The 14672-nt window shown below is 35.4% G+C and overlaps 1 protein-coding gene across 16 annotated transcripts in view; it reads left to right on the top strand.

Annotated features, from left to right (window-relative positions):
• The window catches only part of Klf12 (Kruppel like factor 12), a 430087-nt gene that overhangs the window by 272948 nt on the left and 142467 nt on the right, over positions 1-14672 (top strand). For all 16 annotated transcript variants that reach the window (XM_015498734.2, XM_048801306.1, XM_048801307.1 and 13 more), the window contains one exon: positions 10398-10944. In XM_015498734.2, coding sequence (XP_015354220.1) covers positions 10398-10944 — 547 coding nt within the window. The remainder of the gene's footprint in view (positions 1-10397; positions 10945-14672) is intronic.

Here is a 14672-nt window from a genome sequence, read left to right on the forward strand (position 1 = left end):
ATTTAAAAAATCTTTTAGAAAAGCGATGGAAATGTTCTTAAGTCTCTGGGGGAAAAGACTTGCTTCTCTTGGGATAAAGGTTAAAAATCCTTTTGTAACACCCCCAGACTTATCACAGTGCTGGGATGATTATATAGTAATGTTCACCAAATACTGATTGGGAGAAAGCTTTTCATCAAAAGAAAAGGCATGGATATGGAAATATTTGTGATAGTTTTCAAGTGTAAAAATGTTTGCTTAGTACACTATAATGAGTGGCTTGGGATGACCAATAATGATAGTTTTAATCCAATGGGTGTATTGAAATGGCAAATTTTCAGTTGTCAACTACACTTAACTCCTTTTTTTAGTTTAATTCCAAATTATAAGTGGATACATACAATAATTTCTATAGAATATACTTACTACCAGTCTAAACTTATAGTAGTAACTCCCATGGCATGAGCTTTAATAAGATCTGTTATTTTCTTCTGGAAGCAGTATAACATGATAGCTATCTTCAAATACCATTGTATTTCACTAGAATCTAGGAAAAATATATTATTGTTTCAATGAAAAAAAAGTTGAGAATTCTATTTTATTATGAGTCAATTAAAAACTAATGCATTTTAAATTTTTACTATTTTTTTCTTTTTTCATTTATTTTAAAAAGTAGTAAGATTCATTTTAGGAAACAGGAAATACTGAGGGAAAAAAGGATAACAAATGTAGTTTGCACACATTCCTCTAATGGAAAACCATTTAGTTAAAATTCTGGAGTATTTCCTCTGTCCTTTTATTTTCATGTATAAATTTTGGAGGCATGAAATTAATTTCATTGTTTATATAAATGCTTGCACACTAACTTTTTTCTCACTTGTCAATTTGATGACAACAAATATTATTTTTCAAACTTATCTGATCATTGGAATCACATGAGATACTGTTGAAACTATAGAATTGGTGCCTGTACCTGCTGCTGTGGATGCCTGTCCTGGGTGTCTTAATGAATCCAGCTTATAGCTGGATTGCTCCAAAATTAGTTCTGTTTTTATGCAAGGTAAAGCATCTATGTGCACATTTTTGTAAAAATCCCAAATTGCTGAATATGTCTAAATGCAGGTTCCTGCAGTAAATCATCCCCTAAGAAGAAAAATTTATAACCAAGCTTGATAAGTAAATGAATTGATACTTTGACTTTAATAGTTAAGGTATTTAAATGTATTAGTTACAAAACAAATTCCAAGATCACATTTTATATAAAATAGTATAGAAATTTTAAATTAAATTCTTCTAGGCTCTCAAGTTGTTTCATAGTATTATCTACCTGCAGCTTTATGTCCTCAATAGACCACTTGTTAAGGCAACTAACCAAGTTTTCTGGAATGCATCTTTTTGACTGTTGTCTACTTTGCTTGAGATACGGATACTGTTGAAGTTAATGATGTTTGTTCTCCTGAGATTTTCTCCCAAAGCAACCTAAAGCATTTATTTGCATGAAATTGAGATGGTTGCTACATATGTCATCTTCCAGACATGATGACTATACAAAGCTGTTTCACAGTGCCAACACTTGACATTGTGAGCTCCACAATTCCACAGGAATCTTGACTAAACCTGTGGTAACTTTACATAGCTCCATTTTTTCTTCTTTTTTAATTTTTTAAGCATATTCTCTTTGATAATTCCTAAAAGTCAGCATCGGTATTTGATTGTGGTTGTCATTTCCAAATATTATTTTGGTCTTCAAAATAGAGTAATCAGGGATATATTTTGAGCGGACTGAATATAAGGTCATTTCCTCTCTGCCAAACAGATGTGAGGAGTGGTATAGAAAGGTAATGGCATTTCCTAGGTTCTTAAAAAGAAACGATTATTTCTGAGGTAAAGACTTCTGAGACACAATTCAACAGCGTTCCTGAAAGTGTCCACCCATTTATAATCCTGTGTCCCAGCATATTACAATGCCAGTCTTTAATTACATTTTTGTTGGCATTGCTATTACCGTATTCTTACAATCCTAATATCTGATGAATAAGTAAGTATCCCAGCCAAGAGGAGCAGTGAGCTGAGAGTTCCCCCATCGTAAATTACACCTGGTTATGGGGATTCTTGGCTGGCAAACCTGCCCCCAGTCTCCCATTGCCCTTTCCTTTTATCAGCCTTTTTCTGAAGCACCAGCCTGGTCTGTCTGCCTCTGCTTATGTGCTTATCTGGATGCCCACAGTCAGTGGAGGCTTCCTTTGTACAGTTCATATGTTGTAAATGGATTATGTATACCTGCATGTGCCCTGTGGCAGTTCTGGGCCAAAATGGAACCATTAAAACACCCTTTAGACAGTGTTACCCTCTTGGATCCTCAGAAGTCCTGCATGAGTCTGTACTAGTTTTACCTGGAAGCCAAGAGCCCAGGCTAAAGTGTTGTTTTATATGAGAGAGCGGAAAAGGAATTAAATCCGCTGTTGATAAAAAGTTGTGGAACCTTTAAAGTGCTCACTTGTCCATGTGTGATATTTCCCATCACATCTGCCTGTTTCCTGGGAGAGGTGGGAAAAGGGCTAATTCTCCCAACTTTACCATTAGTCTTGTTTTGACCTAGTAGGATTTTTTTTTAATCTCTTTATAACTGTATTCTAGGAGAAGACAAGTGCATGTAGGTTTTGCTAGACTACTTGCTTTAATAATCACCAAAGTAAAACCCTTATTTTTGCAACTAGATCTTCCTCTATTGGAAATAGTTATCATTTTCCTTTACATGTTTTTGTGTGTATGTGTATGTGTTGGGGTTCTGAATGTGGCATCTGACTATCACAACCACTGGGAGGTCAAGTTTTCTTTTCTGTGAAATGTGATGTATTTTGCCTTTGTGATAGATTGTTGTAAAAATAACTATTTATGGTGAACGTTTTGTAATATCAAAAGCCAGGCCCATCTGGTGGCAGAGAAGATGAATCTGTTGGAGAATGGTAAACAGCATTGCATATTTTAAAATATGTAACTAGCACAGAACATTTGCCTCAGGCACTGGAGTGAGATTATGGTTCAGGAGAAACATTTAAATGAACTTTTCATTCCATAAAAGTTGATAAAACATTTTTCCTCGTATGTATAGTGAAACTATAGTGTTTTAAAGCATCTACTGAATAATAAGTTTAAAACTGAAATGATGAAAGAAGTTCTAATCTGAGGTAGAAAAGAAACCTGTTAAGAGTTGCCTCTTGTTTTAAATTTAGAAATGCCATGATTATCATTTTAGATCATTAGTTTTGCAACTGGTAGACAAAATAATAGATAAAAACAGGGTCTCAACAGCATTAATAGTGAATTTAGTTTTAAAACAAATAGTGGACTATACTTTTAGTACAAATTTACGTTTGTAGAAAAATTTGGCAGAGAGTACATGGGGTCACAACCCATCTCTGCATATAATTTCCTATTATTAACATCTTGCATTTGTGTGGTGTATTTGTTATGTTTAATGATTCAATGAACTTATGTTGATACATAATTATTAAGTATAGTCCATAGGTTACATTAAGGTTCACTCTATATTGTATAGTTTGTGGGTTTTGACAAATGCATAGTGACATACATATGCCACACAGTTTCCTATAATTTGAAGGTCCCAAAATTCACTGTGCTGCACCAATTCATTGCCCTCTTCTTTTCCTTCCCCCAACTATTTAGCAATCACTGATCTGTTTACTGTTGCTATAGTTTTCCCTATCCCAAAATGTGATAAAGTCGAAATGATAAAATTTATTTTTCAGATGTCTTGGCGTACTTTATGAGGTTAAGTTTAAAAGCAACTGTCAGACAATAGGAATTAAACTACTTTCCTAGACTTCCTCTTTTGACCTTTGTTTTAGTGATATCACTTCTTTGTCCAATTTGACCAGATGAATAAAATGTAAGTAGTTTAAGATTCAAAATATCTTTACTATCATCCTCATTTCTCTCAAATGGGATAAGTTGTCATCAACTGAGTTTTGTTAAACACGTCATTCATTTGCTAAGCATTTGTATTTTTGTGTGTAATCTATGTACATTTATGTCCAAACATGTTTATTTAACCCTTTTCAGTTCTTAGGGATGTCTGCTATTAATTTGTTTAAAAAAAAATGCATTGAAAAAAATCCCTCTTCTCCTCCTTTTGTACCAGCTCAACTTCACAGCACATATGGGTGAGGCCAGAGTTTCAAAGTTATAGCCAATTGTAAACATAGTCTGATTATTAGGGTAAATGATATAATTTGCGAAAATCCTAGGATACAGGTCTTGAAAATATACAGCTAGGATATAAGGAAACTTTGGGACCAATTTAAATGTGTGCATTTAACTTTTAAAGGATTACCATTTTTAATTCAAGTCTGAAAGCATAAAAACTAATGTAAATGTGAAGAGAGTTCATTATGTTATGCATATGTTCTGGGTTTTCTAACAGAATCAATCATTTCTCACGTTTACAATTGAGATGTTGACATAAAAAAGTCATTTAAATATCTTCTCTTACCTATAGTAGATAATGTATTCAAGGCTTTGGAGAACAAATTTCAGGTTGTCAGTGTAGGATAATTCTATTTGCTTCCTTTTACTCGCTCATGCATACTTTTAAAGGAATTACAATTTATCTTTCTTTAGTATTCTTTAATTTTTTTCTCGGTTTTATAAATTCTCACTTCTGTTGTATTTAGTTTAAGACTTTTTCCTTGAACATGTGAATAAGAAAAATCACTGAAAGCAAGGTAAAATTATGAACATCAGGACACGGGGAAAAAAATTTAAAAACTAGGCATTCCTTTTTCGTAAGAGTACAGAGCAAAGTGTAGTCCATGCTCTCTTTACAAATGGCTGTTCAGTGACCTTTGCACGGAGAGCAAAATAGCCTGCCAAAATTGCAGAGCACTTGCTCCAAGCACAGTGCTCACACCTTTCAAATTTCATCTCTTCATGAGAGAAACTGAAGTTGCAAAGACTGAGCTGTGTATATACTGTACACATCATGTTAAAGGATTTGGCTCTTTAATTAAAATGTACTTGCACTTAAAATAATGCAGTATTACTAAAAAGTCTAGTGATCACAGACAGGGTTCAATTTAATTCCTTTTTTTGCTTTTGAAAGTACTTTCCAGATAGTCATTAAGTCAAACTAAACTTTATGTAATTTTCTTCTAAGACATAGGAAGCTAATATCCTCTACTCATCTGTGGTAACTCTATAAGAATAACCAACATCTCCCAATTATTTGAGTACATTTATATATTACTGTCATAAAGTATATGCACCTTGAAATATAGATTGATAGAGGGAGGTTGCATGGTGGAATTACAAAATCAGCTCAGTCAGTTAAAACATATTCTGTCTACTGTTGTATGGTCAGAAACAACATCATTAAGTAACTGTCTTTCTCTTATTTCAGAATTTCTATTTTTTAAGTCCTAAGTGGTCTCTAAAGCAATTTGTTCAGTTGCTTTTGTAGCCCTGATCTGTTTGGTTGTTTGGCAACGACTGTCCATGATCCAGAATTAGAATACATCTCATGCTGCGTTCAGTGAATCGGGTCACCTCTGAGATGGTTTTAGTAATAGATGGCATTGTGTCTGGAATTTTTAGTTCTAAGAAGACATAAGTCTGCTCATCTGCTTGTCTCTCACATTTCTCACGGTTAAAAGTGCTTGATAACTTTAGTTCTGTTTTTACAACAATTTAACAAACTTGGACTTAACATTACTCCCTTATAGATTGAGAAGCTGAGACTTGGAGAATTTTAGTGATGCTGCCAAGATAGCACAGCTAATAAGTAGCAGGGGCAGGTCATGAGCTCAAGTACTTTTATCCCCAAATCTCATTTTCCTCCTAAAGTATCACACAACAGGCTACAAAACAAAGGTCTTTTTCATAGTTAACCACAAGCTAGGTGATGTTAGACAAGTCACTTTACAATCTTTTCTAAAAACTGCCATGAAATTATTTCTCAAAAAAATTGTAAAACGAAAATAAAACAGTTCTTTGAAATGATGGATGGATAATTGTCACCATCATGTATGTGTGCAAGGGCCACCTCTCCAAAAATCCCTAGTGCCATTAGATGAAACAGAAAGTATATAGTCTTGGGTAACATTTAGCCGTGTATTATTCATATGGTCCCCAACCTGGCAACTCATAACATTCTCTAAAGGGCTTTCCAAAGATAGGGTGTGTCAGACATGGTTTTTTCCTTTTAAAAATTCCAGGTGAGTAAAACACATGAACAGCATTAGAAATGCTTCTTACTCAGTGGCAGACCATAATAAACTCCATGATTGACTGAGGGAAATTCATCTAGTACTCTGGAAACTAACAAGTGGGGGGTTTTAGATGCCTTCTTGCTTTCATTCAGCAAAATGCCTGAAGCTGAAGTTACATTTTCAGATGTTTATTCAGAAAAAATATATGTCTGTAGCAAAGCTTCAAAAGCGGTCTCCAGAATACTTAAAAGAACATGTTCATTAGAACGTTCTGTATAATACTTTGAGTAGATTATAATGAGTAAAACTAACCTTCAGATTTGTGAAAAAACAATAATATGTGACAACGGATTCCACGTATATTTTTCACACACATTGCTTATGAAATATATTGTTCTGTTTCCCTTGCTGGACTTTTGTGTGTATTTATGCTATTACTTCCTTTTCTCTTTCTTTCTTTCCTTCTCTCTCTCTTTTTTATTTACGTATTTTTCTTTTTATGACACCTGGGATCAAACCCAGGAGCACTTAACCACTGAACCACATTCCCCAGACCTTTTTATATTTTTATTTTGAGACAGGATCTCACTAAATTGCTTACAGCCTCACTAAGTGGCTAAGGCTGGCTTTGAACTTGTGATCCTCCTGCCACAGCCTCACAAACCCCTGAGATTTATAGGCATGTGCCACTGCACCCAGCCAGTACTTCTTAATACATAGTATAAAACTTTTTTAAATTTCATACACTTTTAGAGATAACATCTTTTAGAAAATAAAATAACTCTCTTTGATAAAAATCCAGTGTTCTCATACCAGGGGAACCAATAGCAAAAATTCAGCTAGCGTCACTCCCAGGCAAAAATCTGGATGGAGTTTATTTGCAAACACAAAACATTCCTTCGAACCTGCCGTGAGTAGTCCATCAATGTTCTATCAAGAACTGAGGCATTAGTAAACAAGGGTCAAGTTTTAGTATGAAAGCCTTTCTTCAGTACTTTTACAGAAGCTTGTCTTCCTCATCATGCTTCCAAATGTTCTTTGTTATGTCTTGTCTTCTTGGGGTCCCTGTCCCTTCAAGGCTGTTCCTGGGTGACATGTCCCCGCTCCTCCCCAGTGTGGGTGGTCTTTTCCCTTGGCTTCCAGCTGCCCAGGGGCTGGTTTCCTGTTTTCCTCTGTTTGTCCTCACCTTTACTTCTCCTCTTGGCCATCTCCTGTGCTCCAGGTACCTCACTGAAGCTTCCCCTTTAGGGTCCAAACCTCAGAACCAGTGAGTTTCAGTTTCCACTCCCCAGGAGTAAAGCAATGGATTCCTAATGCTGATTTCAGGGCTGAGCCTATCAGGTCTTTTCCTTAACAGGAGGAACAGGAGCACACCATAGCCATTTTGAATCCACGTCTTTGCAGTGTGGCTGGCTTTACCCATATGCTTGTGCAGCCCGAACCTGGAATTATGGATGGCTTTACCTGCCACATTATCATATCATACAAGTAGGGGCTGTCCAAGTGCAATGCTATGTCAACACTGAATACAGATGAATGGTACAGGAGAGATTTTTGTCCTGATTATACTGATGAAGTGTTCTTTTTGAATATGCTGCCTGCACTTCAGCTGCCACACATGCAAAAGGAAGCACCCTGTGTCTCTGTGGATGTTTGCATTTATAGATTCATGCATAAATTTGTCCTAGGCCCCAAGTCTTTGATTGGTTTATTCTTCCTTATTTTTATGAGTAATTTCTCTGTTTCGGTTGGAGCACATGAGAGATGGCAATTCTCAAGTGTCTGAAAGCACCTAGTGACTCTTAGTATTTGGTCTTCTCAGCTTTCCAGCATAGGCAAGGGAATTGGGAGAGAAACTCTTCTGTCCCTGTGCAACAGCTGAAGGAATAGGTGTTTTCTTAGCCAGGAATGAAGCAGAAACCGACCAAAGAAACCAGCAGCCTCCTGTTAATCATCCAGAGAAGTCTGAGCTGCTTGCAAAGCCCAGTGAGGCCTCAGGGCCTCAGAAGCAATCTCTTTGCAAACAAGCTGTGCATTTCTCAGCTCCTGTATTGTTGTCACCTGCTAGTGTCATTATCACCTGTTTCTACAGCACTGAAGTACTCCCAGCCCTTGGTTTGTAAATGCACGGAGGCACCTATGGCTAAGATAGGTATGCGGAGAAAAAATTGCAGTGGAAATAATAACTCTTTCCAAAATAAGGATTTGGGGAATGTCTAATACCTAAGAAGAAGAGAGGAGCTGATCAAGAGTATATTTAAGGTCAAACCAGTGGCATTCAGTCCATGTACTTAATGATGTGTTTTATATTTTTAATCATAATCCAGTTGGTACCTTGGTATGAAAGCAGCCCCAACAAAGAATTTCCATATGTGTATAACATACTAATAAGAAACACCTGACATAATTCTACAAAGAAATTAAATGGTAATGCTGAGAACAAACTGAAATACTGTTCTTATTGTAAGAGTAAATGGTACTCATAACTTTTTACTAAAAAATTCAATTTATGGTGCTTGTTTTGTTTTTCTTAATGTCTTTGATTTAAAACATTATATTTCAGCACATAAATGAAAACCTTGTCATTTAGAATTTCATACAGGAGATATTTTGAATGGTTCTTTTTTTTTTCCTTAATTCACATTTTTTTTTAGGTAACTAGCCATACTAGTTAGGAAGAAGAAAAAAAAAGAAAACCATTAACACATCAGCCCATTGTCCTTTTTAGTTGATCTGATTTAGTTGATGCATTTTCCCCCCTCATTGTTGATGAATAAAATGCTCTTGCATTATTGCCTATTTTATATTTTGAATGGAGCTATAATTTATATTCTATAAAGAAAGGCTTTTGGAAACACATTTTTTTAAAAATGTAGGCTCACATTTTGGTGGAGAATAACAAGCCAGAATCTTTTATGAAACCAAGACTGAAATAATAAATTAACATAATTTTAGACATTATTGTCCTGATATCATAAAAAAGCTGAGGAGTTTGGTCTTCATCTAATAGAATAATAACATGCATTCTAGCCTGGATAAATTAAGTGTTACCAAAATAACCTGTTTTAGGCTAGCTCTTTTTGTCAAGGCTAGACTGACATAACACCAGTAGAACCATTGGGCTATTTGAGGTCTCAGAAGCAGACAATCAGTAAGTGCTTCTTAAATTTATGAGTGAAAAGTATATGAATAGAGATATACTCATGCCCACTGATAGCATGCTGAGAACATTAGTCTGGGTCAGATCTTGAGGTCTTTGTTAGTAAATTTATCTTACTAAAATTTATACGAATGCAAATGAACTTGGACACAATTATTATTATTTTAAATTAAACCAAAAACCATAGACCAGTTGAAGTTGTCAGTATAAGATTTTTTTTCTAAAATACCAGTATAGTAGTTGTATACGTTTTTAAGAAAAAAATTTGTCATATGCTGAATAAATTGTAATTCAGTCATTAGAAATGACTACTATTTAGTAATTTAGTTATCAGACCTGGGAGGTTGAAGAACTTTGTGTTCTTTTCTAATGTTCAAAATGAACATAGCTATAGTAGTTCTTCCAGGAAATGTGAAGTGGAAATGTAGTGAGTTTCCCCAGGGTCACTACAAGTGATATTATGTCTCCAAGTTATGATAATTTGAATAAGGGTAGACATTATATTGTAGAATTTCAGAGCTGCAAAGGATATTTAAGTTCATCTAATGAAAACTAGCATAAGTTTATAACAGGAAACCGAGACTCATAATGCAGGTGATGAATCAAACCAACAAAAGGAAACTTTTAATTAAATAGGTTGTATTTATACAGTTACAAGTAGATAAAACTTTGTACTCTGAACTTGTCTTTTAGAAGATTCTGTGTAACTTTCTGTTCATTCTTAGATTCCTGTGGCCTCTTTTTCTTCTGTAAAGCGTTGATTTCACTCTATTTTAATAATTGTGTTGCTCTTCCTTGATGGAATGAAAATGTCTTTATGGCAGAGGACTTGTCTTACTGCTTTGTACTTTTGTACCTGCAGTTTTAATCACCATGACGGTCACCGAACAATTCTTCCAATATTGGGGGAACAAATTAACATCTTATGGCAACAAGAAAAAAAATTAATAAACATTCAAGTAATGAATCCTACATCTATTAAAATGTATAATTAACAAAGGTAAACATGTGTTCTGTTTTTCTCCCCACAGTCTCCAAACGTCCACAACTACCCCGATATGGAAGCTGTACCCCTGTTGCTAAATAATGTGAAAGGGGAGCCCCCGGAGGACTCATTATCCGTCGATCACTTCCAAACACAAACTGAGCCAGTGGACTTGTCAATAAACAAAGCCAGGACGTCCCCCACTGCCGTTTCATCCTCCCCAGTTTCCATGACAGCATCCGCCTCCTCACCTTCTTCCACTTCAACCTCTTCATCTTCATCTAGTCGTCCAGCCTCATCCCCAACTGTTATAACATCAGTATCTTCAGCATCGTCTTCGTCAACAGTATTAACTCCAGGACCCCTTGTTGCCTCTGCGTCTGGCGTGGGAGGCCAGCAGTTTTTGCACATTATCCATCCTGTACCGCCTTCAAGTCCCATGAATTTACAGTCTAACAAACTGAGTCATGTTCACCGCATCCCCGTGGTGGTACAGTCGGTGCCTGTTGTCTACACAGCTGTACGGTCACCTGGAAATGTGAACAACACTATCGTCGTGCCGCTTTTGGAGGATGGGAGAAGCCATGGCAAAGGTAAGAGACACAAAGAAAGCCCTGATTTATTTCGGCACTAGAGAAAAGTGTTCATTTATTCATTTATTCAATGAGTGCACTCTTAGCTGTATGCAAACCCTACATTCAAAGAAAACTACTGATCAGCCATTGAATAGAGCACAGTTTAGTAGGAACCATATTTGTGTAGATATTTGCTTCGGTTTTCCTTAGTTAGTCTGCATTTTTATTAGGTCATTTAATGTCAGAATTCAGGGATCTAAATCTGCAAAGTAATGCTTACCTTTAAATGGTCAGATGACAAGGGAAGTCTGTAGCGAGTGAGATTATGTATGCAGTGTTTGGATCCCTCATAGAAGTTAGTCATTATGAATTCTTTTAAAAAGTAAATCAGGATGTTTCTCCTTATTTTGTTTAGACTGGAACTTATTTTATTATTGCAGTAATAAAAAATGGGATGAAGTTGAAATTCCTGAAATCTAATCATTCACTTTTGAGTGACTTGTAGGTTACCATTAAAATAATTCTAGGACTGGGCTTGTGGCTCAGAGGTAGAGCACTCAACTAGCACTTGCAAGGCCCTGGGTTCGATCCTCAACACTACATAAAAATAAATAAATAATTAATAAAGTTATTGTGTTGAAGTTAGTTGTTCGATTATAAAAAAAAATCAGGGAGCTCAGTTATTATCATCTTATAAGTCTCAGTATTATTTTAAATAACAGGATGACTTACTGTAACAGAAATATTTTTAAATGAAATATAAACATTCTCTTCTAGGGTTTAGAAGGCAGAGAGATACTGTGACACATGACTGTGTGTAATAATACCTAGTTATTTCATTAAATTTTGGTAGTTATGCAACTGATCATGAAGTTATTTTCTCTAAGTTGTTTTTTCCCAAAAATTTTACTAGAAAAAATTGTGATAACATCATACCGTCTCTTTCTTCCTACCATCTATAGAAATGTAAAAGCCCATAATCATTGACTCATTCCCTTTTAAATGAGATGTGAATGTATTTTGTCTTCTGTGCCTACAAATGATGCTAGATTAAGATATATTAGTTTTTGCTTTGACATTGTATTGACTACTGAGGCCTGTAATGAAAATATGATTAATGAATACATAAAACATGGTCTTCTCATAAAATGCTAGTAAACATGGTAGTTTGGGTTCTTATGTAAAGTAGGATTCAATAGAGAGAGATTATATTGGATTGCAAACTTAGAGAAAGTTTTGCAAACATACTGAAGAACTGTGTTATTCACCATTTGCATGTTACATTTTTTTATAACACTGAAATGAATTTCACCTTCCCAAGTTAACAATATTAAAATTTCATGATTCAGAGCATACAGGAATTTTAGTCTACAACTTTGAGCTGTAAGCACTCACTGCTTACCAGAAAACCACTGTCTTCTGTGCCATTATGGGCCAGGTACTGGTCTCCTGACCCTGTACAGAAAAGGTAGAGGAAAAAGAGGGACTGGGGATTCTGTTCGGGGGTTTTATTCAAGTCAAGCCCTATTTCGTATCACAAATATTGCTGATGCAAATACACAAATCTCTAAATAATAACATAACTGAAAGACAAAACAAATATGTATTTCTTTCTGAATTCAGAGATATAATGTTTTTCTGAGAACTAGGAATTAGCATGCAGTGAAACTTACTACTTTGTACACTGCATTTTTTTATATATGTTTATGTGTAATGGTCGAGTCCAGTCTTCCTGCGATACTACTTAAAAGAAATACCGATTTCATTATGCAGTTGATTAATAGATATTTTAATGTTGCTCATGGCCTTTTATATAGTTTTGACTCACTAATGAAGGAAACAAAACAGAAATCTTATTTGCCATCATCATTTTATGGGAGAGTTAGTTTTTATTTAATATGAATATATAAAATAGATGGCTAAAATTTAATTTTTTTGAAAATATTTCATTGCAGAAGATCTTTTTAAAACTCTACATAATACATACATGAATACATTTGTTAGTGGTATATTTTTCATGTAGTGTGTTTTACTTGGCAAATATTTCATATTAAGAATAAAAATTTGTTTAATCATAAACCTGCTGGACTGTGCTATGGTTACTAGGAACATGAGATTGGAGATCAAAGATGTACCACTTGGAATCCTGGCTTCTCACTCATAGTACTGAATGTGGGAAAGTTATTTAATCTCATTAGTCCTCGTTTTCACCCAGTGACAAAATGAGGGTAACATGATCTATTCTAAGATTATTGGGAAGATTAAGTAAGAAAGTAATGTAAATGTCTAGTGTTTATAAATATCAGTAAATGTTTGCAGTTATTTATCATTATGATTGTTCTGCCTCAATACCATAGGCAATAATGTTCAAAATTTCTTTTTCTCTGTTTTTTATAAAAACCGGGATGTCATCACAACAGCGAATTATGAGGGATGAAAGATTAGTATGAGAAATTGTACAGGAATATTTCATGTTTTTGTTTTTATTAGTTTACATTGTATTTATAATCACCATATTCTAAAAATATTGCTATAGCATTTTGTAAGTTTTTCTTATTGTTTAAACTGGTTAATTAGATGATAGTAAATGTGTCCAGTGGAGTGGGCCTAGTTCACAGAATGGGTAAAGGAAAGGGCAGTTCAGTCATTGCTCAGTCTTTATTTTCGCATGTGCAGCTGGGCTTTTGGCTTCAGGAGAGAGAGAGTTAGGAAGAGAGTTGTTCCTTCCCTTCCCACTTAGGATTTGTAGTCTGGTATGGATGAGCAAAAGAAAATACGACAGGAAAGTATGATTTTCAAAATGCCACTCATAAATTAGATAAGTGTACTGGTTAATTTGTCATGACCTATCTGGTCTCTGACTGGGAAATAAGATTACCCGATATGTCACATCATACAAAGGGCTGTGAATATGCACATTCAAAGCTAATCTAATGCATCATGTCTCAAGTCTTTTGTTCCTTTAGGTGTTTATTGAGCATCTATCATTATCAGGCGTTATTGACACCAAGCATATAATGCGGAACAAAACAGCTGCTGTTCCACATTGCTCAAAGGCTAATGGGCAATGTCAACATTCAACAAATAAACCATAAAAAATAATTGTATAACTATTATTATGAATAAGTTGGACTACCACAGACCAGCCAGGATTGTGCAAATGGAAAGTGCTTAATTATAATCATAAATAGAGTTGTGTTTAAGGAAAGTAATTCCATGTAGGTTGTTACATGTGGAAGGAAGAAACGTTTTGACTGTGATGCTCAGAAGGGGGTGGTGAGGGTTTGGGGATGTGCTGGGCTGAAATTTCCACAAGAATGCTTGAGGAACAGCAGAAGGCTAGGAAGTGCTTTCTGATGAGACTTGAACCTCTGCCCATCCGAGTTGGTAAAGACTGTTGGCCTAAAGTTGTCAGCTTTCCCAGGGCATGCAGAGATCTTAGTGAGCCTTGGATAGAATGTGAGATATGAAGAAGAATGGAATAATGTCCTGGAGTGAAGCAGTAAAGGAACATGTTTAGAATAGAGCTATAAGAAGGAGAATGTGAGAGAAGATCTCCTGAGGAAAACACTCTGCCAATTGGTACCAAAGCACAAACAGCACTCAGCCCTGGGTGTCACATGGAGAGGTGCTGAGCTCCTCATGCAGGGATGAGCATTTGCTGCCATGTAGCTGAGACATGATGTCTGTAAACAAGACCCTAAAAGGAGTATTTGGCTTCTTAATAATTGGTCCAGGAATTTCCG

Source organism: Marmota marmota, unplaced genomic scaffold (assembly GCF_001458135.2).
Source record: "Marmota marmota marmota unplaced genomic scaffold, marMar, whole genome shotgun sequence".
Taxonomy (NCBI): Eukaryota; Metazoa; Chordata; class Mammalia; order Rodentia; family Sciuridae; genus Marmota; species Marmota marmota.